Here is a 25,156-nt window from a genome sequence, read left to right on the forward strand (position 1 = left end):
TGCATGGAGCCTGCTTCTACCTCTGCCTATGTCTCTGCCTCTCTCTCTCTCTTTCTCTCTCTCTGTGACTATCGTAAATAAATAAATAAATAAAATTAAAAAAAAAAAACCTAATCTGTTTGATGAGCACTTCTCATTTTTTCTTCAGAGTTCTGAGGTTGGTAGAAATGCTGATGCTTAATAGGGAACAGACCGCAGAATGGGAGAGAAGTTAAGGGTTCACTTTCTGTAACTATAACTTTTAATTGTGAACTTCTGCAATATTTTCCACAACTGGTTTTTAAAAACAGGCCTATTTGTGAAATTATGTGCATTGTCTTTGTAGTTTGCTTTTAGTAAATCAGTTTTTTCCCCTTCTAATTTAGCTGTAGTGATCCTGTGCAGCGAATCGAGCAGTGTACACGAGGTTCTCTCTTCATGTGTAGCATTGTTCAAGGGTGCAAGAGAACATACTTGTCTCAGCGAGACTTACAGGCTCATATCAACCACCGCCATATGAGAGCTGGAAAACCTGTTACCCGTGCTTCACTTGAAAACGTTCATCCTCCTATTGCTCCACCACCAGCTGAAATCCCTGATCGCTTTCTGATGCCGCCAGATAAGCACCACATGAGCCATATCCCGCCAAAGCAGCACATCATGATGCCGCCACCTCCTTTGCAACATGTGCCACACGAGCACTATAATCAGCCACATGAGGATATTCGTGCTCCTCCTGCAGAATTGTCCATGGCTCCTCCTCCACCTCGTTCGGTCAGTCAGGAAACCTTTCGTATTTCAACAAGAAAACACAGCAATTTAATAACTGTCCCTATTCAGGATGACTCAAATTCAGGTGCTAGAGAACCACCACCTCCTGCCCCAGCACCTGCTCACCACCATCCTGAATATCAGGGTCAACCAGTGGTATCGCACCCTCATCATATTATGCCTCCACAGCAACATTATGCACCACCCCCACCTCCTCCACCACCAATAAGCCATCCAATGCCACATCCTCCCCAGGCTGCAGGTACTCCTCACTTGGTTTATAGCCAAGCTCCACCTCCACCAATGACCTCTGCTCCACCACCAATAACCCCTCCCCCTGGACATATTATTGCCCAGATGCCACCTTATATGAATCATCCTCCTCCAGGACCTCCCCCACCTCAACATGGTGGTCCACCTGTAACTGCACCCCCTCCTCACCATTATAATCCCAACTCTTTACCCCAGTTCACTGAAGATCAAGGAACTCTGAGCCCTCCATTTACACAACCAGGGGGAATGAGTCCTGGTATCTGGCCTGCACCGAGAGGGCCACCTCCTCCTCCACGAATGCAGGGTCCGCCTTCTCAAACCCCACTTCCTGGACCACATCATCCAGATCAGACAAGATATAGACCGTATTACCAATGATTAATAGTGCTTTGAACTGAAGATATGATGAGGAAAAAAAAAAAAACTTATGTATAGTCAATCTTTTAATTAAGCTTTTGACTGTTTTGGGGAAGGAAAGCACCTCTTAGTGAGGTGACCGTAAAACACTTAGGGTCTTGTCTCTTAATATGGTTTTAAATCTTGACCTTAGGATTGATTTCAAGTACTATACTGTAGCGCAGATAAGTGGCTCAGTTGAGCACAGCTATATTTTAAGAACTTTGTTCCCCTAGCGTGGTAAATTGACCCAGAGGTGACCATTTGTAAAAAAAATTTGAGAATTTTTCATTGTCCACTTTCAAAAATATTGCTTTTGTTAAATCCAATGTTTAGTTTTTCTTGTGATACATTTTGTTAACCTGTGTAAAAGGATTAAATTTCAAAATGGTTGTAAAAATGCTATTTTTATGTGAATTTAAGTGCAGCCACATACTGTTTTTTAAAACCATATGTTTTACCACTAATTTCCCAAAGTTACAATAAAATCCTAAAAGTAAAAATCTAGAATTTACTGTAAGGCAGACTGTTAAATGGTAAAGAATTATTTCACATTTTAGGCACTGAAATTTTGAGGTATATTAAGTATATAATGCACTTCACTTGGATGCCTTTTCATTTTTAGGCAGCCTCAGGAGCACCAAAATACATTGGAATTCCATATTTATGTTCGTAATATTAAAAGGCATTAGTAATTATTTGGAAAGATATGGCCAAAGTAATTGACTCTACAGGCTCCAAGCTGTTGGGGGATACTGTTACTTGTTAATGCTTTTTACTGAATGGTTGGAATCACATGATGCACCACATTTACTAATCTTAAGTAACATTATTTTATAGAACTGTTTAAATTGTGTTATTTAGATGAAGTGTGTTCTACTCTGCTCATTGTCTTAAACTAAATATTTAGGGCTGAATAGGCTTTGTATAATTCCTCATATCTTGGTAGAGTTTGATCCTGTGCTTTGAAGTGGATTCTTGTCTATTGGGTTTTAAAGTACAATTTGAATGCCGTCGAGGAATACTGTGTTAATGAAGGATGTTCTTGTAATCACAAACTTGTGTTGCTCAGGTTTCATTACTGTGTGATAAGGTTTTTTTTTTTTTTTCTCTAACTTGAAATTTTAAAACTATTATCTCCTATTCCTTTTATTGGTTAAGCAGTATAAAATTTGGAACGTTTTAAAATGGAGTCAACAGTGCAGACTTCCAGATGATTTTGTATTGGAGAAAAGTAATTACTAAATTCTGAATTTCAGAGCTTTATAAGGTGCCTTTAGAGTCAGCTTTTGCATTATAGGGGCTTGTTACAGTCCAGCTACGATGACCACTTACGTTTTATACAGAACTCATATGTATAAATCAACAGTCTTAGGATATTACTATATATCCTTTGAATAAACCCCTGTGAAGTATTTCCTCCCCCCTAAAATGGTGCATAATATAAACATGAAAAGTGTAGTATGCAGATATCATTTATTAACTAGTTTGTAGTGCATAAATCTAGAACATTTCTTTTTGACAAAGGGTGAACTGATGGCTAATTTACCATTTAATTCTGTCAGATAAAGGCAAAACAGTGTCTCCCCTTGGATCATCAGATGCAGAGGCATCTATGAACTTAGAGCTGATGTTAGAGATGATATCGATTATCATTTCAACCTTGACCAGCCGAAAATAACTAATACACTTTTTTTTTAAGTTAATTGAGTGATTTTTCACATCTAGCAATTTGAGAGTCCAGTGTAATGCAATATATCTAGTGAGAAATTCTTGTTATTAGAAGCGTGGGAGTGAAGTATGAACTAGTGTGAGATGGTGGTGGTGAGTGTTTCTGTCATTTTACTGTAGGTACTTGGACTGGTGCGAACTTGATTCCTTTTCATGCCCCTGTTTAGGAGCTGTTAAAATGTTACTGTTGAAAATCCAATACCATTCTTCATTTCTTGTAATAAGAAAATAGCCAAATTCACTTTAGAGCTTTTCATCTATTTATGAGGAGCTCTCCTGTTTTTACTGAAATTCACTAGAGTTGAAAGTGGTATGAAGCCACTTAGCCTATGTATTGGACAAAATAATTAGTATCATGATAAACTTCCACATGTTAAAGAGAATTCTCGTAGAGTTAAAAAAATGATTTCTTTTCAGTTAGGCTTAAAAAATATGTGTTATGCAGGGAGGCAGATCAGATGAATGTGTTGTAGCAGACAAAATTTTTAAATGGTGTTAGACTTGAATTCATCCAGTTATTGTTTGAATGAGGGTGGGTGGGTAGAAGGATAACAAAATTACTGTTAGTGTTTCTTTCCTTAAGGAAAAAGATGTGAATCCCAGCCTTATTTCAGGGAAGCCTTTGAAGCTATGATGGACATAAGTCTAAATTAAATGTATGTATGTTTCATTATATTGCTCTTAAGACTACTGAGGTGGCAGTTTAATTCTTAAAAACAATAAAATGGAAGCATAAATACTATTTTGCCTAGATGAATTTTTACCTAATGATGACATATTTGGGAGAATGAAATTTTTTTGTGTTTATGTGTTGATACAACTTTTACAGTAAAATTAGATTCACTTTTCTTGAGATGAAAACCAGCAAGTCGAATGTTCAAATTTCTTCAGTGGCATGCTTGTTCACATTATAATATAGTATTTGGGGGAGCTATCAGTTGAAAAACCATGAGAAACTATATCCATTTTGCCCTGTAAAAACCATTTGCTCAAAATTATTGTGTAAATATGAAATACCAGTGAAATACAAGTGGAAAAGATCATTTGAACGTAATTTTTAAACTCTAAGTAACTTTACTAAATGAGATATACAGAGCTGCTGTAGACTTTGTTCTAACATACTGGAAGAGTGTCCTACCTCTTTCTGGAAGAGTACTCTGCTCCAATCTCCTGAAAATTTTGAAAAAGTCCTGTATTATAAGTACAGTTGACCTGAACAACGTGGGAATTAGGGGTGCCGATCCCCCTGCACAGTCAAATCCACATACGACTTTTGATTCCCCCAAAACTTTGGTAATAGCCTGATAACATACACGGTTGGTTAATACATATTTAGTATATTATATGTATTATATGCTGTATTCTTACAATGAAGCTAGAAAAAAGTTGTTAGAAAGTTACAAGGAGAAAATACAGTACAATACCATATAGAAAAAATCCGTGTATAAGTAAGTGCGGACCTGTGCAATTCAGACCCCTGTTGTTCAAGGGTCAGCTGTACATGGAAGAAATCACAAGTACCTAGAATAAAAATATACTTTTCTAATTATTAGATTAGCCATCAAATATTGATGTTAATTGAGGAGGTTTGACAAACATACTATATTTTGACCAAAGTGGATTTATTTTTCTTCACTGGTTTGTAACTGTAATCTGTTAAATTTTGGTCTAGAAACTAAGTAGAATTTACTTATGACAATATATGCACAATCTAATAAAGCAATATTGGATATACTTCGCCTAATGGGGACAGAGAGGTAAGCCAGTGAAAATACTTGATATTAATAAAAACATTTGCATTTTCAAACAATTTTTGTTTTGATTCATGCCCCTTTAATTTTCTGTTGTTGAGGGGAAAAGTGTTAAGACAATTTTTTTTAAAAGACAATTCTTCAAGCAGTATTTTAAAGTTTAATTTTCCCATCTCCCTATCTTTAAGAATTATGAATTTTTAGGCACTCCACAATCCCAGAATTGAATAGGCCATAGGTTTAGCTCTCACACATGGGCAGGACTATATCTTGTTAAAAATCTAGTATTTTGATATGTTAATCTATACTATGACTCAGGATATTCCATTTCTATTCTAAGTAGTTGTAGACACCAGTTTTCATATTCCATTAGGCCCATTTCCTGTTCATCTACCTATAAAATTGCTCTCCTTTTGCCTGCCTTCAGATTGAAAAGTTCTGCTCCTTTTTAGTTTTCTTCCTAAGTGTTACTTTCAAACCTCTAACTTTTTATTTTAAAATTGGTACTTCACTCACATAAGTAATCTCTTGGGAAAAAATGTAACACATTAATGCTGCAAAAAAAAAGGTATAGATCCCCTTGCAGTCAGTGAACATTGCCCTCCCAGAGATAAGAGCTGTTACAATTTTGGTGCGTATTATCCATAATCATTTTAGTTGCAGATCCAACAGCTAAATAGGTTCCATGCTCTGGGTGAGCATCTGAATCCATGGTAAATGTAGCATTTCATGACCAATATTCAGTAAACATAGACTGAGCACTTACCATGTGGACTATGAATCATTCACTCATTCATTCAGGTATGTACTCAACAGTGTTCCAAGCACTTGGGGTACACAAGTCTTTAGAGATAGATCAACAAATTTCATTAAATTACCTAACATGTTAGTGTGATAAAATTCTATGGGATAAAAGAAAAATTAAGATAATAGAGTGGGAGCTTTGCCTCTTTAAGTAGTGTGGTTTGGGTAGAATTCACCAGAGATGACATTTGAGAACGATTTGCAGTAGGTGAGGTTACTTAAAAAATTTTTTAAAATATTCACAGCGAGGTGCCTGGCTGGCCCAGTTGGCAGAGCATGCAACTCTTGATCTTGGGGTTGTATATTCAAGGTCCACGTTGGGTGTAGAGATTACTTAAAAACAAAAAATGAAAATCTTTGAAATAGGTGAGAGCCACATAGATACCATAGGGCAGAACTTTTCTAAGCAGAAATAGTGTATAAAAGTCACCTGGCAGATACGGAGAACAGCAAGGAGACTGGATTGGAATGAGAGATGAGCAAGAAGAGGAGGTCAGAGAGCTAATAACAGAGGGAATGGGGAGATCACAAGCTTTCCGGGCCATCATAAACTTTGACCTTGCTCTGACATGGGAAGCCACTGTGAGATTCTGAGCAAAGGAATGGAATGATCTGGTCCTTTTTAGAAGGATTTTTCTGGCTGTGTGTTTGGGAAAGTTGAGGAAGGTAAAGAGAGACCAGTCAGAAGGTTTTAGTAATTTACACAAGAGATGATGGTGGTACTTGTGGAAGGATAAATATATAAAATAATTCATATGTGTGAAAATGTAATATATGTACATAAATTAATCACTATATGTGAGACAATGGGTATATAATGGTGAACTAAGTTAGATATGGTCACTGCCCTTTCGGAGCTTACATTCTAACTCATCTAGAGATTATTCTTGGTAGTCATTCCTAGATTTTCCTTAAAAAATCTCTTATATTCTTTTTCAAAGGATAGTAGCTAGGAAAAAAATTATCTTAAAAAATGTATCACGAGGGATCCCTGGGTGGCGCAGCGGTTTGGCGCCTGCCTTTGGCCCAGGGCGCGATCCTGGAGACCCAGGATCGAATCCCACATCGGGCTCCCGGTGCATGGAGCCTGTGTCTCTGCCTCTGTCTCTCTGTGACTATCATAAATAAATAAAAATTAAAAAAAATTTAAAAAAATGTATCACGAAAATCTACATACAGCCATAATGAGAGAGAAATACTAAACTTATTAGGCTCTGGACATTTATATTATGTTTCCTAATAGCTCTTCTGGGTACATTTTCATTGTACAATGTTAAATTAGCGACTTTGGAACAAATCTGTACAATGTACCTCTATTGTTGTGGACTTTAGTCCTGCTTTTGCTAGATCAGTTTTTAGACAGGTGTTAATTTCTTTTGTGAGGTAATATTTCCTAATGATTAAGAGCCTGGCTCTGGAGTTTGGCCGTCTAGGCTGAATTCTTTTTTTTTTTTTTTTTTTTTTTAAGATTTTATTTACTTATTCATAAGAGACACACAGAGAGAAAGAGAGGCAGAGAGAGAAGCAGGCTCCATGCAGGGAGCCCGATGCAGGACTCGATCCCAGGTCTCCAGGATCATGCCCTGGGCTGAAGGCAGGTGCTAAACCGCTGAGCCACCCGGGCTGCCCTAGGCTGAATTCTGACTCTCCTCCCTGCAACTAGGTAGCAGACTAGTTTCTTACTTACCTCTTTGAGCCTTGGTTTATTTTGCTTTTCTAAAAAAATGAGGACAAACATAGTATCTTCCTTAGGTGGTCTACTTTGAGAATTAAATGACTTGATTCAAGATATATAGATCTAAGGTACCTATCTTAAAGGTAGAGTCAATAGGGAATTTCCCAACAGATTTCAACCTGAGCAGCTGGAAGACTGGAGTTGGCATTAGCTGGGGTGGAAAAGGTGCTGGCAGAGGAGACTGAGGGTCAAGGAGGTCAGTAGATTGATGTCCAGATGAAAATGACAGAAAAATAAAGAGTCCTATGGTCTGTTCTTGTTTATGCAGTATATGGTCAAACTTCCATTTAGAACATTTAATTTGCATTTCTAAGTGGTAAGCTACTGTGTTTAGACAAGAATGTATGTGAAATACTTAAAATAATTATTAGAAAAATTTGAAGGATAAACTCAGCATGTACTAGCTTCAACCTTTCTTAATTTCAGTCATGTATCTCTCTTCACAAGTTGTTCTTTCATCCAGTTGAATCACTGGATATCCTCTTGCTTTCAGTCTTGCTCTGACTTGACTTACAGAAATTTTATTTTTATCTTCCAACATGATCTCTTGGCCTTTTCCTAAAGCAGGGATCAGATTTTTGTACCAATTTCCAATATTTGCTCTGAGGCAGGCGAGTAAAGGCCCAGCCCCATATACTCCCACTACCCAAAGCATACCCACCTGAGAGGCCCAAGAAAAAAAAACATTTAAGGGTGAGGTTAAGTGAACCTCTAAGATGTTACGGTTGAATAGATTGAAGTGGGGACACAATGGTTGGAGTGCTCCAAGTCACTCAGATGAGCAAGAAAGGTATAAAGAGCTCCTTTATTTGGGAAGATGTAGACACCTGCCATAATCCTACATAAGGCTCTTGCTCCACTTCCAAGCCAAGTGATCAATGAAATGGGCTTATGTTTTCAGTTTCTCCTCCCTGACCTTTACAGAGAAAGAGCTCTTAACCTGACATTCATGGAATGGCCTATATAAGCGCATCATATATAAATCAAGTATAAAATGTGTGCGTGTGTGTGTTTTCCCTAAAGTCTGTAGGGTGCATGAGGCTCTCTACAAGGAATCTCTAACTCAAAAATTTAACAACTGTTTCTTCAAAGAGTGCTTATCTTCTGGTTTTTAAGAGTAGCTGTGTCAGTACCTCTGTTTCACCTTCCTGTAATTGATTTTAAGTCTAATGGATTCAGTTAAGACGCTAATAAAGGATAGAAGGAAACCCTTAGAGATGAGATCTAAAACCACAGGGACTTTTCCCATTGACAAAATTATTTTTTACAAAGTCACAAAATTCTCTATTACATAAAATAAATACAATTTGCACTGAGAACAATGCCAGCAAAAAAGAGAAGCATGTGTGCCAAGACGCATGCTCCAGCTAAACTGAGCTCTCGAGCTGTGAATTACAAATAATCACCAGCTGTGAAGAAGAGTCTTGCTTTGTCCTGCTATCTTTTCTTTCCTCTATGACCAGGAAGAACTGGTTACACATCTTGTTTTCTCTTTGCTTTTCACCTTCTTGCTTTTCCATTTTATATCTTCATTACCTTATACAATTTTCATACTACTGAAGAAAGGGCTTGCCTCAAAAGCTAGTTATGGTTACAGATATGGCATTAGAAAGATGGTGCCTAGATCTGGATAGGAGGTTGTTGGATGCACTAGAAGGCTACAGTGATGATCATAAACCAGGCAAAGTTAAGTGTCATTGCAGGGGTTCCAGGTTTCAGAGGATTCTCAGGTGGCAGGTTTCCAGCCAGACCACCTCAAAGGTACCCACGGGCAGGTGTATTTCAGAAAGCTAACAAGAAATTTAACAAAACAAGACATATCCACTGTACAATGGAATTTTTTTTTTCAGATTTTATGTATTTATTCATGAGAGACACAGAGAGGCAGAGACACAGGCAGAGGGAGAAGCAGGCTCCCTGCTGGGGGCCCGGTGCGGGACTCGATCCTGGGACCCCGGGGTCACGCCCTGAGCTGAAGGCAGATGCTCAACCACTGAGCCACCCAAGCGCCCCGCAATGGAATTTTTAAAAATGAAAATGTATCAGTATGAACTGTATAAGTTACAAGATTCAAAACAGTGGTGTAAATACACGGCGAAACCTGTGCGTGAAGGTCATGACTTGGATGGGAATCTGTCGGTGCTATAAAAATACATATAAACAAAAAATTTTCTTCCCTTGATAAATCTACAAGATATAAAATTAAGGGTATTTACATAATTTTATACTAAACATGTGAAAAATATACCACGCTAGAACAATCTCGTTCCAAAGTTTGAAACATAATTTTGTCAAGTAAAAGTATTCTTCATACAACGTATGAACTTATCAATAACTTCCTGGGTATAAAGTTGTTCTTTGGATGACAGGTGAGGATCCGTCTGCATGGATTTTGACTAGAATTTCGTTTCAACTGGTATCTGGAAGAAGATAGAAAGTTCTGGTCTTAAAAGATTCATTATGTTCTGTCCCTTTCAATAACCATATCTTGTACTCCAAAAGAGCAAATGTGGTCCATCTTATTAAAATCAAGACCTAGAACTTAACCAGAGTCATCCACAAAATTTTCATCTTGAATTTTAATGATCGCATACCTTCCCTCGCTACTTGCCTAACATAGACCCGTGTGATACCGTGGTGTGAGGGAAGTGTCTCCTTCAGAGGCCTGAGAGTTAGCTTCATAGAAAGAACAATTTAGTGGTTGCAGCAATCCACTCCTTCACCTGTTTCAGGGGCCACAGGAACTCCAGGGGGCTCTGTGCCCGGCAGGCACGTTCAGCTTTTATGTGAATCACCACTGGTGGCCTCATTTATCTTACCTCTAACTAATGTAGTAAGGAGTTGGTGTTAGAATTTTGTGGTTCATTTTCTCATTTTAACATGGGGCAACAGGTACAGGATGGTCCTGACTACACCCTGTGAGACGGTTGCTTCTACAGCTTTGATCAGACCCAGTAGGTGTAAGTTCTGTTTCTACACTTTATCCTTTACAACTTGGTGACAGTTCCGAATCCAAGTACTGGGGAGAGGCTTTCTAGTAAGGCGCTCCTTCTAGGGGGCTCAGGCGAGATGCCACTTGTGGGCTTCTCTAGAATCCAGCCCTGGAAACACGGCTGGTTAGAAACATGACCAGTGCTTTTGAGAATGAGCTCTTGCTCGGGCCTCTCTAACTTCTGGAATGGCTTTCTCATTGAACTTTTCCTATTTGGCATAAGTTTTAATAATAGTCCAGGGTTATCTTAGGCCATATACTGCTTCATTTCTAATCTAAATTCCTGTTTTCTTTTCTTCTCAAACCTCTCTTCAAATAAGAGAAATACCATCAGCCACCCCCTGTACTTGAAGACGATCATTAGGTTCTTTCTCAGGATCCCCGATTCCTTTAGTCTTTCACCAAAGGATAGAGTCAGTGTAGCATAGAGAATAGAGCCCAGATCTCGCTTCAAATCCTGTTGCTGTCTCTTTGGTGCATGATCTTAAGCAAATTAATTAAGTTCTCTGAGCCCTTCCTAATTTCATTTATGAAATGAAGATATCTTCTTTGCATATTGTTGTAAGGATGAGATAATGAATGTATTGCATCTACCATGTACCTGACCTATAGCAGATACCAAATCTGATTTGTGACTCTGCTTTTCCCAAACTGGAGGCATTCCCTTAAAGGGCTTAATAGTCTAGAAATGAGTGTTCTAAAATGAAATAGAACTATCCAGTTAAATGAACATGGCAAATCTTCCTAGTAAGGGAAGAGAGGAACTTCACTTTCATGCTTGGGCTAGGCCCTGTGCTGGGGACTTCCCCATGCACCTGGGAAGCCAGAGCCCGTATTAGCTTCTCAGCATCAGCGTTAATTCATCTGTAAGTGCAAATAGCAATACTTTCTCTGCCTCAAGGATTATTATAAGAGTAGTTTAAGATCTTGGCTGTAAGGACTTTGAAAACATAAAGAGGTCGATCTCTCTCTGCTCAATATTTCATCAATAGAGACCTCATATATCACTATTTTCTATCCTTTTTTGTACCGATCTGAGTTTACTTTCCCCCAAAGTCCCTGGGAAAACTGGCCTCGCTTCCATTTCTAAGGAAGAAGCACAGAGGCTCAAACAGATCCTGGGCTTTCTGCAGCATGCTGCAGAGGCTTCACTGCCTTTCAGTTTCTTGTTGTGATGTCTAGATAAAGCTAAACCTGTTGAAGAATCTTACCTGACATTCCCGATTACGTAATCCTCCATTTGTGTTTATGGTGAAATCAAATTTCATTTCTTTTTCCTGAGAAAACCAGAATGGAATTACGGATTAGGATTTTTTTTTTTTAATCTTGAAGAAGAAAGGGAATTTTAAGCACAGATGGTTTTTATATAAATGTGAAAGTCACCAAAGAGCTGGTACCTGGCTGGAATTAAACTTTGAAACGCCGTAGTCCTTCTTCATCCAAATGTGCAAAACAGCATCATGGATTGTTAAGAAAAAGATTGAGTCCTTGACTTCATCGTCAAAAAATTCACACCGTGCAAGCTTCTCAATGAAATCGTCTGAAGAGAGGGAAAGAAAGGATAACAGGAAGAAGTAACTGGCCACAGTTTTCTTCTTGACACTGGAGATTTGAATTTCTATTTGCAACCGTGCAGTTCATTGACATTTGGTGGGGTGTTTGGGGATTGCAATGGCACAATTCCAGTGTGCCATTACTATGGAGTTTTCTGGAATAAAAGGATACCTTTCTAATAAAAACTATACATTTACTCCCCTCATGTAAAAAGAAAAGGAAAAAGATTCAAATGAGGAAAACTTTTAGTACTTCTCAGAAGAAAATCCATTTTCCTTTAGGCAAGAGCCTAGTGAGTTAATCTCCCTGGCTAATGATTAGAGCAGCAAAGTGTGGCTAATTCAAAATTGGGACATATGCTCATAGGCCAGTGACATGCTCTGGCTCGGGATTGTTGGACCTATTATTTGCCAGTCACTTACTGTAGTGCATTTTCTCCCAAAGCTGCCATGTTCCTTCAGAAATCACCTTCCTTGGCACCCTTGCATTACCCCTCCAGTTATCTTTGAGGAACCCCCTTCTTGTAGGAACTAACCAGCACTTGTTTGTGCAGATCACTCAACCAAATATTACCTCATGGGTGCTCTGTGCAGGGCCCTGGCTGAGTAATATGAAGGTTCAAGAGATAAATTAGGTGGATGAAACTTGCCCTCAAGGAAAATAGAACATGTATATATTCCTATAGTAACGAAAGGAAAAGGCAGGAAGCAATTTGATCTTTTTTCTTTAACGTTTTCTTTTTTTTTTTTTTAAGATTTTATTTATTATTCATGAGAGACGCAGAGAGAGAGGCAGAGACACAGGCAGAGGGAGAAGCGGGCTCCATGCAGGGAGTCCAACGTGGGACTCGATCCCGGGTCTCCGGGATCACCCTCTGAGCCGAAGGAAGACGTCCAACTGCTGAGCTACCCAAGCATCCCTTTAACGCTTTCTTAGTTCTTAAAATAGTGGCCATGATATCTTATCAGGAAGATTAGAGTTTCAAATGATTACATATTCACTCTTTGGCTGCCTATTAAAAGGTTTCAAATTGTAAAGTTAATTTTTTTTAAAGAATTTATTTGTTCGTGAGAGACACACACAGAAAAGCAGAGACATCGGGAGAGGGAGAAGCAGGCTCCCTGTGGGGAGCCCGATGCAGGATTTGATCCCAGGTCCCCGGGACCAGGATCTGAGCAAAAGGCAGATGCTCAACCACTGAGCAACCCAGGTGCCCCATAAAATTAATTTAATTACATATCAATACAACTAAAATATAAAGATGCTATCCTTAGGGATTTCTATCTGCTTGGCTACCTTTCTGGTGATCATAAGACCCATCCTTTGGAGAGGCCGTCTACACTGAGTTGGCCATAAGCCTGAAGTAATTGTCAGAACATAAAAACAACTTACCATCACTTCCAACAATATACACATCTACGTTGATCCTGATAAATTCTTGCAAAACCTGTTAAAAAGAAAATAGAGCTTCCTTAGGGAACAGTTATATTTGTCAGAAACATGAAGGAATCCTTTATGGAATGACCCTGGCCAAAACTTTCTAGCTACACAGAAGAAGAAAAAACCCAAGCCCTACGGCATTGATAAGTTTCTGTTTGAAGAAATGAATGTTTGCAAAGTAGATGGGGGATGGACACCTGAAGATCTTCACCCCTTCCGGCTCATACATCTGTAGGGCAGAGAAGTAATTTGAGACTTTCCATTCATATGGAATAAATACCAGTAGTGATGTGAGTGAGGTCATATAAGGTAAGAAAAGTAGCTAATGCTATTAATCGTTTCAGCTGATCATTAGAATCATTGTCATCATCAACAAACACTGAACCTCTAGTAGGCACTGAACTAAAAATAAGAGCTTTAAGGAAATAGAGTCCCTGTCCTTTGTGCTATTTTGTTGGGATCAAAAAACAAATTTTCTGTGTATGTGTGCACAAAGCTAAAATGAACACGAAAATGGAGAAAGAAAAGGAAAAGCAAGCAGTTTTGAGAGTTCTGTGATGTTAAGATTTTTTTTAAGTCTGAAGGAAATGAAATTGATTCAATTTTCTAATTTTGTATCCAGTTTACCCATGTTTAATAGATCTTATCTTAGCTCAACTCTTAGGCAGATTTCTGTGAACCACCAAGAAAAAGATGGGTAAGTGTGGAATAATTAAAATTTTCTCTACATGTGTTTCTGCATCTCTTGGAAACAAATTTATTTTAGACAATGCTGATAGAACCATGGAAAAGAAACAGAATCCAACCTGAAAGTTTTAGTCCTGTTTTTATTTTTTTTATTTTTATTTTTTTAAATTTTTTTATTATTTATTTATGATAGGCACACAGTGAGAGAGAGAGGCAGAGACACAGGCAGAGGGAGAAGCAGGCTCCATGCACCGGGAGCCCGACGTGGGATTCGATCCCGGGTCTCCAGGATCGCGCCCTGGGCCAAAGGCAGGCGCCAAACCGCTGCGCCACCCAGGGATCCCTTAGTCCTGTTTTTAAATCACATGGCACGTTGATTCTTTCCCATAGCTACTCTTTTGGTGGGGGTAGGGGTGATGGGGAGAGGTGGGAAACAGATTTTATACATCCCACTGAAATGTCATCAGTCTATAATGGATAAAGACAGAACAAAAGAATCCACTATTCCATTTTTGTCCAGGACCTTCCCAAATATTCTGCATTTCAGGACAATGTAGATACAATGCCCACAAGGATCTGAAGGGCCTGCAGAACTGGAATTTGGTAGGGGTGTGGGTGTAGTTGTGTAGTGTGGCAGGTTCATTATACATTGGAAATATGTGTGCAGTTGTTTTCAAAATTATATGCCAATCCCGGGACATGCTCTTTTAAAGAGCTCCCTGAACACACTCACCTCACTCCCACTCTCTGCATGGAATTAGCCCCAGATTCGGATTTACTTCTACTTAAGTATATAGTATCTAAAGGAGCATCTTCCTGCAAACATAACTTTTTACCTTTGGCCACTGATGGGTTGTTTTCATTAAGAAAAAAAGAAATTACCGTTTTGAGACCCCTCATTGAAGAAACGTCAAGAAATGACACTGCTGAAAAGTCGAGAATAAGGCTATGCAGGCTGACTTTAGGGACCATGATATTGAGAGGAAGATCGGCATTCCAGTCTATCTGGAAGGGCAGGTCGGTGGTGTTGATGGGCTGATCCAATTCTTCTATCTCGTTGTTGTCCAGCTCGTCATCAGAATCTTTAAAGCCATCATGGGTACATATGAGTCCTTTCTGCAAGAGAGGACAATAAATATGCATGCTAACTCTGGCCAAGAAAGGAACATTGCATATGTCAAAAATAACCAGTGAGTTTCTGAAGCATGGATTCAAAGTTAGGTCAAGGAAGGACTTTTCCTTTGGAGATTCAACATTTTGCCAGGAAAACAAGAATTTTGAGGAGACCCTCAAAGACACTATTTAAAAATACAACATTAATTGGCACATGGCATACCTTGTTAATCTGGCTTTTCACTTAAAGAAATGGAACCAATATCTTATAATTAATATAATATAATATAATAATATAATATAATATAATATAAATATAAAATGTATAATGTAATACCCATAAATGTGGTCATGAAACTTACTGGTTTCATCCCCAGGAAACCAACCGAGTCTCACAGGACTAAAGAGGTGCTTAGGAAAAACTAAGGAGGCCTAGAAGATTTTTGCCAAAGTGCTATTTTGGTCATATAAACTGTCAGACGTATACACAGTCCGTTCCATGAATCAGTGCAAAGTTGAAATAACTCACTTGTGGTTAAATATAAAAATATACTTTTTCCTGTTTTTTTTTAAGAAAGAAACTTACTGGTGTCATTTGCAGCAGGCCTTTCTTCTGCAGCTTCCGGATTTTTTTCAAAGCCTTGTTGCGCTTGCGTAGAATTCGTAGTGGATTGAAGCCAACCTGAAAAATCCATTGTTGTATTACAAGATCGCGGAATACGATGTTCCTTGAATATTCTATAGCAGAATTCTAATAACTACGTGGGATAAGTTGGGACTGGGGCACATAATAAAGATATTTGTAATAAGATTTAAAATGTGGTTCAAACAATGACAGTGATGACATTGTGCCAATGACTTTGGTCTGCTCAGCCTGTGTGCCATTACCAACGTCCCAAAACCTCTGTGCCACTCAGGGTTTGCCTATAAATCATCCATCAATAGGTCTAAACTTTCCTTAAATCTGTGTGTGTTTTTTGCCTATGAAATTCTTAGGGGACTCTATTTACTTTCTATTTATTGGATATGGTGGCATTTATTTATTTTATTTTATTTTTTTTAAATTTTTATTTATTTATGATAGTCACAGAGAGAGAGAGAGAGAGAGAGAGAGAGGCAGAGACACAGGCAGAGGGAGAAGCAGGCTCCATGCACTGGGAGCCCGATGTGGGACTCGATCCTGGGTCTCCAGGATCACGCCCTGGGCCAAAGGCAGGCGCCAAACCGCTGCGCCACCCAGGGATCCCATATGGTGGCATTTAATTAGTACTCTGCTTCTATATAATTTTCATCCTATTAAGCTTTATATAATTGCATTTTATGGTATCTATTATATGATTTTGTTTTTTAATTTTAGTATTTGATCTGAGGGCAGCCTGCATTTTCTCCTTTTCAAAACAAATGTGGTCTTGCTGACGCAATACTTAACTCCAGAGACATAAATAAGGAGAATCACATTATGTAAGAAAAAAAGAAATCCTTAACCAAAAAAGAAAAATGTTGTTAGATGGAAGATACTAGTTTAAATGAAAAACAGTATATAAAGCCATATATGCAATATAATACCATTTTATTTTATTTTTTAAGATTTTATTTATTCATGAGAGAGAGAGACACACACACACAGACAGAGACAGAGACACAGGCAGAGGAAGAAGCAGGCTCCCTGCAGGGAACTCGATCCCAGGAATCCAGGATCATGCCCTGAGCCAAAGGCAGACGCTCAACTGCTGAACTACCCAGGCGTCCCTATAATACCATTAAAAAAAAAAAGAAAGCTGGGTAGAAAAATATCTGATGCTACGAAAGTAAGAATAATAGTTAGGGCTGAAGGCAGGAGCTGTATGCAAAAGGCAGAGCAGACCAAAAGGCATGTTCGAGAGTAAGTGCTGAACTTTTGTTTCTTGACCTTAAAAACTGTTTCTTTGTCATCCTCTCTTCAGCCCATCAGGGACACTCAGCTCTTCTTTGATGTTAAATTTCATTTATATTATGTTTATTCATTGTCAACCATATCCCAAATATTCATTTACTATCCTGAATATATTCAATGACAGCCAAATAGTAAGTACTCAGCTTGTTGTTTCTGAAGTCGATGCCCAAAGAAAAGCCGTAGGGTACTATCTACTAAAAAACCCAGCAACCCCAAATCCTGTGGTAAGTCCTTTCACTCTACAGCAGAATTTGATAAATGATAACTCTGTATTGGACCTCATCCAAACGGCCTTATTTCCCAACATACTAAGAGATCCCTTATAAGGTAGTTTCACCTGCTCTAAAACTTGAGACAGAAAAGCACTAACACAATATGGCTTCAACACATGTGACATCAATGACCCTCTGGTTACAGAGCAAACATTTCATTCCTATATATTCCTTGGAATTACAAAAAAAAAAAAAAAAAGTAACTTCAAACCTTACAGCATTGATAAGTTTCTGTTTGAAGAAATGAATGTTTGCAAAGTAGATGGGGGATGGACACCTGAAGATCTTCACCCCTTCCGGCTCATACATCTGTAGGGCAGAGAAGTAATTTGAGACAAGCCCATTGGACTCATATTAATATCTTTCAGCAAGTCAAAGTAAAACAAAACAAAACAAAACAAAACAAACAAACAAAAAAAAAATGGATCTTCCTTACATCAGGGTAATCTTTCTTATTCTTATAGATGTTGCTCCTTCCGACGTTAGCCAGTGTGGTGCATTTTGGACTGTAGGGAGAATTGACACCAAGTGAGTCACTCAAGCATGTTTGTTAGGCCCCCAAGGCTCACACGGACTTTCCCTAGCGTATCAAGGCAGGCTCATTTTCAAAATCTAAAGGCTGGGGAATCATCGTGCCATTAGACACCATGGAGGGCAAACACCTTATTTCACTTTTCCTCCCCCCCACCCCCACCCCAGAACAGCGCCTCCCATTCACCACCTTCCAGTTCACAAAGTGCTTCCATATGCTCTTGCTGTTTGGGTTTCAAATATCACAGTTATCCAGTGAACTAGACAGATATGGTTACCCAGCTGTACAGACGGGGGGATGGAGAAGTGTCAATGTTTTGCCTATGACCACAAGGTTTGTCTCTGATTGCTGGGTCCCCAAGAGATGAATGAAAACAAATGAATCCGAGAGAGCAGGGACATTTCAACATAATTGTATTCTATCAGCCAGGGATTAACTTTAACTATCCCGCCTTCTGTTCTGGAACTCCTGAGCAGCCAAGAAGCCTACTTCTCTGTCACACCATGTCATCTAACACAGGCTGAGTGACCACATGGTGGTGACATTAAATGGCAGATATTTAAGAATCAGGAAGGTGTTTGGACTGGATGTTAAGAATCAAGAATGCTCATTGGGTTTCGTGGACTTTTCAGATGACAGGGGCCTTTGAAAAATTCTCTAGTCCAGTCCCCTGTTTTTAGATGGGAGGGCACTCTAGCAACCCATAAAGAGAAACAGCCCTCCACTAGACATGGAGAATCCCACCATCTTCTCTGTAACACATTTCCGCCTCTGGTGAGTCTAAGGCAAAGACATCAAGCCTGCTCAGAGGGTAATGACTTCCAGTTTACAGCTGGGCAAACAGACCCCACAATTTATATGATTTCTCTGAATTGATGGCAAAGCAGGGAACAGACCAGCAGCTGGTGGGACCTGGGCTGATGCTCTGAGGTCAGGGCATCCTATTGCCCTTCGGGCCTTGAGGTGAGCAACGTGAGGACCACACTGGCCAGATGTGCATGCCTGTCAACCACACTACGTTCCCCTCAATCAGTGACACATTTTATCCCCTTCCAGAGGCAGGTCTGCGTCCACAAGGATGCAAGCACGATGAACACTTACAATTGGGTCCTGAATACAATGGTGAGGAGCTGAAAAGCCACGCTAGCTGCCAGGCCTAAACCAAGTCCCAGGACGATGGCAAAGATGAAGGTCATGATCCAAACTAGCTGTAAAAAGAAGACGACACATGCGCTACAATTTACTCTGACTCAACTACGGTGTCTTAGGTTCAGAGCTTTGAGAAAACATGAACTTCTAGAACCAAAACAGAGGTTGGAAGTGTACGGGACAAGGGACCTGCCTCGAGAGGTCGTTTCAGAGCCACAGAAACACAAGCAAATATTTGTAAAAGTCCAAAGAGAGAGTGTGTCTGTTTCAATCTCATCCTTGACCCAATTAAGGAAATAATTGAGTCCATCTGGCACAGCTACAACTGCAGAACCAACTGTTGGTTAAAATCAGCAAATTAATCAGCAGGGCTTATACTAATTTCTTCCTTGTAGTCTGATATAGTAAATGGCTACTATCTGTATGCAAATTTTAGCATGTCAGAAGAGTGTTAAAATCCCCAACAATTATCTATCGGGAACAAAAATAAACCGAGTATAGCTGATTACTTCATGCTTGTTAAGTACCGTAGGCTATGTTAACAATACTTTTATGCCCCAGACTTTGGTCCTGATAAAATTATGGACTCTGGATCTCATAGCAAGGCATGTCAAGAGAAGGGGAGCCTTCACAGACTATTTCCAAAAGGAATGTTCAGAATATAAATGCTGCACAGATTCTCTAGAAACTAACATCTGATGCAATGAAGAACAGAAGCAACTGTATCCTACTAGTGTTTCATGGAGCATCTCCTACTTGCAAGTGGCTCATTCTTTCATGTTAAAATCCCAGAGAACAATCATTAAGTTTGCAGTTTAAAAATAGCAAATAAAGGGGCACCTGGGTGGCGCAGTTGGGAAATCTTGGATTCTTGATCCCACTCTGAAAGGGGAGCTCATGGTGATGAGATGGAGCCCTGAGTCAGGCTCTGTGCTCAGTGTGGGGTCTTCTTAAATTTATTTATTCAAGAGAGACACAGAGAGAGGCAGAGACATAGGCAGAGGGAGAAGCAGACGCCTTGTGGGGAGCCCGATGTGGGACTTGATCCCAGGAATCCGGGATCACTCCCTAAGCCAAGGCAGATGGTAAGCACTGAGCCACCCAGGTGCCCTCAGTGGGGGGGTCTTCTTAAGGTTCCCTTGTCCCTCGGCCCCCCTCCATGCATGCATGAGCACACGTGCTCTCTCTCTCTCAAGTAAATAAATCTTTTTAAAAATTGCAAATGAAATAAACTCAGATTGTTTGAATAGAAAATATAGAAACGAAATTTCACTTGGTTTACAATATGAATATGCATTTCACTTCGGCATCAGGACGTTGTTCTGATTTCCCCATCTCTCAATATCAATGCCTTTACTCACACAATCATACTTATCCTTCCGCCAGAGCCTTCGTATCTCTGTGAACTGCATCAGCATTCCCTTCAAGTTCCCAAGCGCTAGAGCTGCCAGGACAGACTGCAGAAGACATAAACAGCAGATGTACTTAAAGATAACCAAATAAGCTCTATAGACGCAAAGGTGAAGGTTGGAGATAAGTGTGTCCTTTAGAGGGCCTCAAAGCCTATCTCAGAACACACCCTTTTCTAGTGTACAGGGCTGTGAAAGACACCCAGAACTGGGACTCTGCCCCATTCCCACCATGACCTCGTCCCCACTACAGTGACAGTGACATGCTATGGATAGAGGAAAGCACTTACCAGCCTGTACCTGGGGACAGAGACAGTCAGATCTTAAAATCTATGCCTGAAATAAATGTTTCCCAATCACAGATAGTCCAATGTGTGTCTATCTATTGGAGGTGGGGAGAAGTGATTGCTCTTTGTTAAAAAAAAAAAAAAAAAAAAACTTGGGGAGCTTGGGGTACTCATAGTTCAAATCTTTGAGGATGATCAGCACTCAACCATTTTTTCCAAAAAGGTTTTCTTTCTTTCTTTTTTTTTTTTTTTTTAAATGAGAATGGGTTAAACTTCTTTTTTTTTTTTTTAATTTTTATTTATTTATGATAGTCACACACAGAGAGAGAGGCAGAGACATAGGCAGAGGGAGAAGCAGGCTCCATGCACCGGGAGCCCGACGTGGGATTCGATCCCGGGTCTCCAGGATCGCGCCCTGGGCCAAAGGCAGGCACCAAACCGCTGCGCCACCCAGGAATCCCTCTTTCTTTCTTTCTTTCTTTCTTTCTTTCTTTCTTTCTTTCTTTCTTTCTTTGAGAAAGAGAGAGAATGCAAGTGTGCGAGTGGGGAGGAGGAGTGAAGGGAGGCGGAGAGAATCTCAAGAAGACTCAGGGCTGAATGTGGAGCCCGATGTGGAGCTCCACACTTGGCTCAATCTCACGACCCTGAGATGGGGTTCTGAGCCGAAATCAAGTCACCAACCAGCTGAGCCACCCGGGCACCCAACATCCAACCATCTTTAAAGAGGAAGCTGAAGAGCACAGGGAAGTCAGCAAAGATTTGAGGCAGGCTCTGTGACGCAGCATGCACCGTATCTGTCTCGTTCCCTGCTACCTCCCCAGACCTAGCATGGTGAATGCACATAGGGTGGGTTTACTACCCATTCAGTGAATGAGTGGATGTGCTAATGAGTATCTCCAGCCAGTCCTAACCACCCTGCACCACTACCTTTTTTAAGAAGCCCTGCTGTTGTTACAACTGCTTAGTAGAGTCACTACGAATAATCTGGGTAATAATCTCAGCTCTGCCCCAGCAACACTTCGGGCTTGCTTCTTCACGTGCCAGACTGAGATCATTTGTCTTGCAGGAATATGATAGTCCTGGTGAAAAGTGCTGAATTGCCAAGTATGCTCTTTTTCTTATTTGGATTTTAACACCATGGTCGGAACATGCTCCCAACACCTACCCTCGGTTCAAGCTGTTGTTCATTGTGAACAGACTGTGGAATCCGTATACTGACTACTTTCATGCGTGGTGTACCAGGAAAAGCCCAACACAGCTTTTCTTTTCATATCTCAAAGATAGTTTAACTGATCTGGGCACTTGGGGTTTTCACAAGTGACATTTATAATTTAATATCTCACCAATTAATCTTACCTACTGCAAGAAGAGAGGCCATTGTTTAGAAGACTATATTCGGTCTCCATGACATTGAAAAGGAAATCGCCAGTTTAGCAATGGTTAACTGGTTAAACAATGGTTAACAAATGAACGCCAGTTACAAAATGCTGAAAACTGGGTGGAGTCTGTAATCTAGTTGACAGTACGGTACCAGTGTCACTGTACTGGTTTTGATAACGTACTACTGCTATCATAAGATGTCCCTGCTGTGGTGGCTGGGTGAGGCGTTCACAGGAATCTGTACACTATGTCTCCTCCGTTGGGGGACTTGGGTACAAAATATGTCAGGTGCCACCTGCAGAAGAGGCATACCATTTCTCTTTTCATTAGACATTTTTTTCTCACCTGGTCAGTGTTCCACAGGGACAGCAATTTTGAAAGTTTGTCATTGAAATACAGACACAACAGAGCCCATTAAGAGTACAGATTACAGAGCACTGAGAAGCCATAGAAAGGAAAAGGGAGATCATTTTATCAAGAACCAGGTCTCCAAACTGAATTTGATGGAAAGGATTAAATACATATAAAATGCTAAGAACTGGGGCACCTCGGTGGCACAGTGAGTGAAGCATCTGACTCTTGGTTTCAGCTCAGATTGTGATCTCAGGGTCCTGGGATAGAGCCCCAAGTTGGGCTCCATGCTCAGCAGGGAGTCTGCTTGAGATTCTCTCTCCCCCTTTCCCTCTGCCCCTCCCACTGGTGCCTTCTCTCAAATAAATAAAATCTTTAAAAAAAGTGCTGAGGGATCCCTGGGTGGCGCAGCGGTTTGGCGCCTGCCTTTGGCCCAGGGCGCGGTCCTGGAGACCCGGGATCGAATCCCATATCAGGCTCCCGGTGCATGGAGCCTGCTTCTCCCTCTGCCTGTGTCTCTGCCTCTCTCTCTCTCTGTGACTATCATAAGTAAATAAAAAAAAAATAAAAAATAAAATAAAAAATAAAAAAAATAAAAATAAAAAAAGTGCTGAGAACTGCTGATGCTTAATCAGCACCCAGGAGACATTTATCATTAGCTATTATTGTGGGTTATTTTGCATAGTTCACATGATAAAGAGAAGCAAACCAGCTATCCCGGTCAAACAGGTATTGCAGATACAATGCTCTAAGAACTCATCACATGGATCCTTTGTCAAAGGGCTTTGATTCACATCATGGACAATGTCCCTGGGTGTGCTTTATTCATGAGAGAGAGAGGATTTTAACCAGCAATTACTTCTCGAGGTTCTCCAACTCAACACGGGCAAGGGAGAGCCCAAGTGCACACTGGGAAGAAGCACCATTGGGCAGAGTTCTGTAATGGGGGGTTGTGTGTGCACTTATTTTTACTGAGATAGACAGTATTCTATTTCTTTGGTGGTGACTCCTTGATTCCTCTGATGCCATTCTTTTGGAAATCAGTAGGTTACCCTGTGGAGAATGCATATTCTCAGCAAAAGGTACTCTTCATTGCTTTAAGACAGATTTGGTCACTGAGGCTCTCTGGGATAACCTCACTGTTAGTCCAGAAACCTGGGACTAGATTTACTTTCCAGCTACCAACCATCCAGGAAAAAGGCCTAGATATCAACCAAGAAACACTGTGGGCTCATGTCCTATCTCTGTGTCCTTTGAAATTTTTTTTTTCAATTTTTATTTATTTATGATAGTCACAGAGAGAGAGAGAGAGAGAGGCAGAGACACAGGCCGAGGGAGAAGCAGGCTCCATGCACTGGGAGCCCGATGTGGGATTCGATCCTGGGTCCCCAGGATCGCGCCCTGGGCCAAAGGCAGGCGCCAAACCGCTGCGCCACCCAGGGATCCCTCTCTGTGTCCTTTGTAGTGAGAAGTGTAATATAATGTTTGTAGAATAATAACAATATAATAATAATATTAACAATAATGACTACCTTTATCAAGGTGCTTGTCCTGGGCCCTGGACTAAGTCCTTTGTGTGCAATATTTCATTTAGTTCTCGCAGTGACTCTGTGAGGCGGGCACTGTTTCCCTGCCTATTTTACAAATGGAGAACTTGAGGTTCAGAGGTTAAGTAATTTGCCTAAGAGCACAAATGTGACACAGCCCGGATCAGAAGTAGGTCTATAGGACTTGAGAGCCAGTGCCCCGTGTAGCACCAGAACAAGGTATTTACCATGTTTCCTAAAGATCCTTTGTTTTCCAGGGTCTGCTTTATTTAATTTTAATTATAATTAAATAAATTTGATTTATTTCTTTAATCTGGGTGCTGTAGTAGTTTACAAAGCATGAACCCAAAACCTTGAAAATCATGGTTCAGGAGACCTGGACAAAGGAGCAAGAGGGTGACGGTGTGAGGTCTGTGTGTGGCGTTTGGTGCATCCTGCAATCTGACAGAGTGGGTCTAGGAGTCCAACCAAACTCTGGAAGCTGCAGGGTGGATTCCTAAGGACGGGTTGTGAGGCTGGTAGCACCACTCTCTGAACTTGATAGAGGCCCTCATTACCTCAACCTTTAGGAGATTTTCACTTCCCTCAATTCACTTTGAAGCTACAGTGCTGGGGTGTCTTTCTGTCTAAACATTAATTATTTTGGGGGGTTACAAACAGGTGGAGAGTAGAATAGATAAGGGAGTTGGGGCATTCATAAAATGCTGTCAGGGGAAAAAACTTTTTTTGGCCCAGGACTATTGGCTAGGAAGAGTACTGGAGAATTTGCAGTTCCCTCCTTTCCTGTTTAGTTTGTGTTTCCAGAGCTTAAGAACCAGGTCCTTCTCTGCCAGAAGCAGAGAGAGAGAAAGAATACTCAAAGAGAGACGGGCCCTACCTTTTGTAGAGGTTCCAGAAGAAATCCAAGGGCTAAGATGACAATCAGCACGATGACCGCAGAGAGAATCCCAGCAATCTGTAGAGATGAAAAGATTCTCATCACAAAATTGACTTTCCACCCGGGCTCAGAGTCACCCATCCCAACACCAGGATGGCCCTTGGCCCTCTCTGCCACAACGAGGCTGACCTAC

General features: G+C 40.3%; 2 protein-coding genes across 7 annotated transcripts in view; one reads left to right on the forward strand and one right to left on the reverse strand.

Moving 5' to 3' along the window:
• Positions 1-4,960, forward strand: part of CBLL1 (Cbl proto-oncogene like 1) — a 21,894-nt gene extending 16,934 nt beyond the window's left edge. For all 6 annotated transcript variants that reach the window (XM_077864047.1, XM_077864046.1, XM_077864045.1 and 3 more), the window contains exon 6: positions 366-4,960. In XM_077864047.1, coding sequence (XP_077720173.1) covers positions 366-1,401 — 1,036 coding nt within the window. In that variant the 3' untranslated portion in view covers positions 1,402-4,960. The remainder of the gene's footprint in view (positions 1-365) is intronic.
• Positions 4,961-9,277: 4,317 nt separating this feature from the next.
• Positions 9,278-25,156, reverse strand: part of SLC26A3 (solute carrier family 26 member 3) — a 35,269-nt gene continuing 19,390 nt past the window's right edge. Inside the window, exons 11-21 of the mRNA XM_077864051.1 lie at positions 24,964-25,041; positions 20,474-20,569; positions 19,065-19,171; positions 17,868-17,937; positions 17,648-17,740; positions 15,813-15,908; positions 14,996-15,229; positions 13,379-13,433; positions 11,830-11,972; positions 11,644-11,709; positions 9,278-9,860 (exon numbers count right to left, since the gene is read on the reverse strand). Coding sequence (XP_077720177.1) covers positions 9,837-9,860; positions 11,644-11,709; positions 11,830-11,972; positions 13,379-13,433; positions 14,996-15,229; positions 15,813-15,908; positions 17,648-17,740; positions 17,868-17,937; positions 19,065-19,171; positions 20,474-20,569; positions 24,964-25,041 — 1,062 coding nt within the window. The 3' untranslated portion in view covers positions 9,278-9,836. The remainder of the gene's footprint in view (positions 9,861-11,643; positions 11,710-11,829; positions 11,973-13,378; positions 13,434-14,995; positions 15,230-15,812; positions 15,909-17,647; positions 17,741-17,867; positions 17,938-19,064; positions 19,172-20,473; positions 20,570-24,963; positions 25,042-25,156) is intronic.

The sequence above is a fragment of the Canis aureus genome, chromosome 21, assembly GCF_053574225.1.
Source record: "Canis aureus isolate CA01 chromosome 21, VMU_Caureus_v.1.0, whole genome shotgun sequence".
In the NCBI taxonomy this organism is placed as follows: Eukaryota; Metazoa; Chordata; class Mammalia; order Carnivora; family Canidae; genus Canis; species Canis aureus.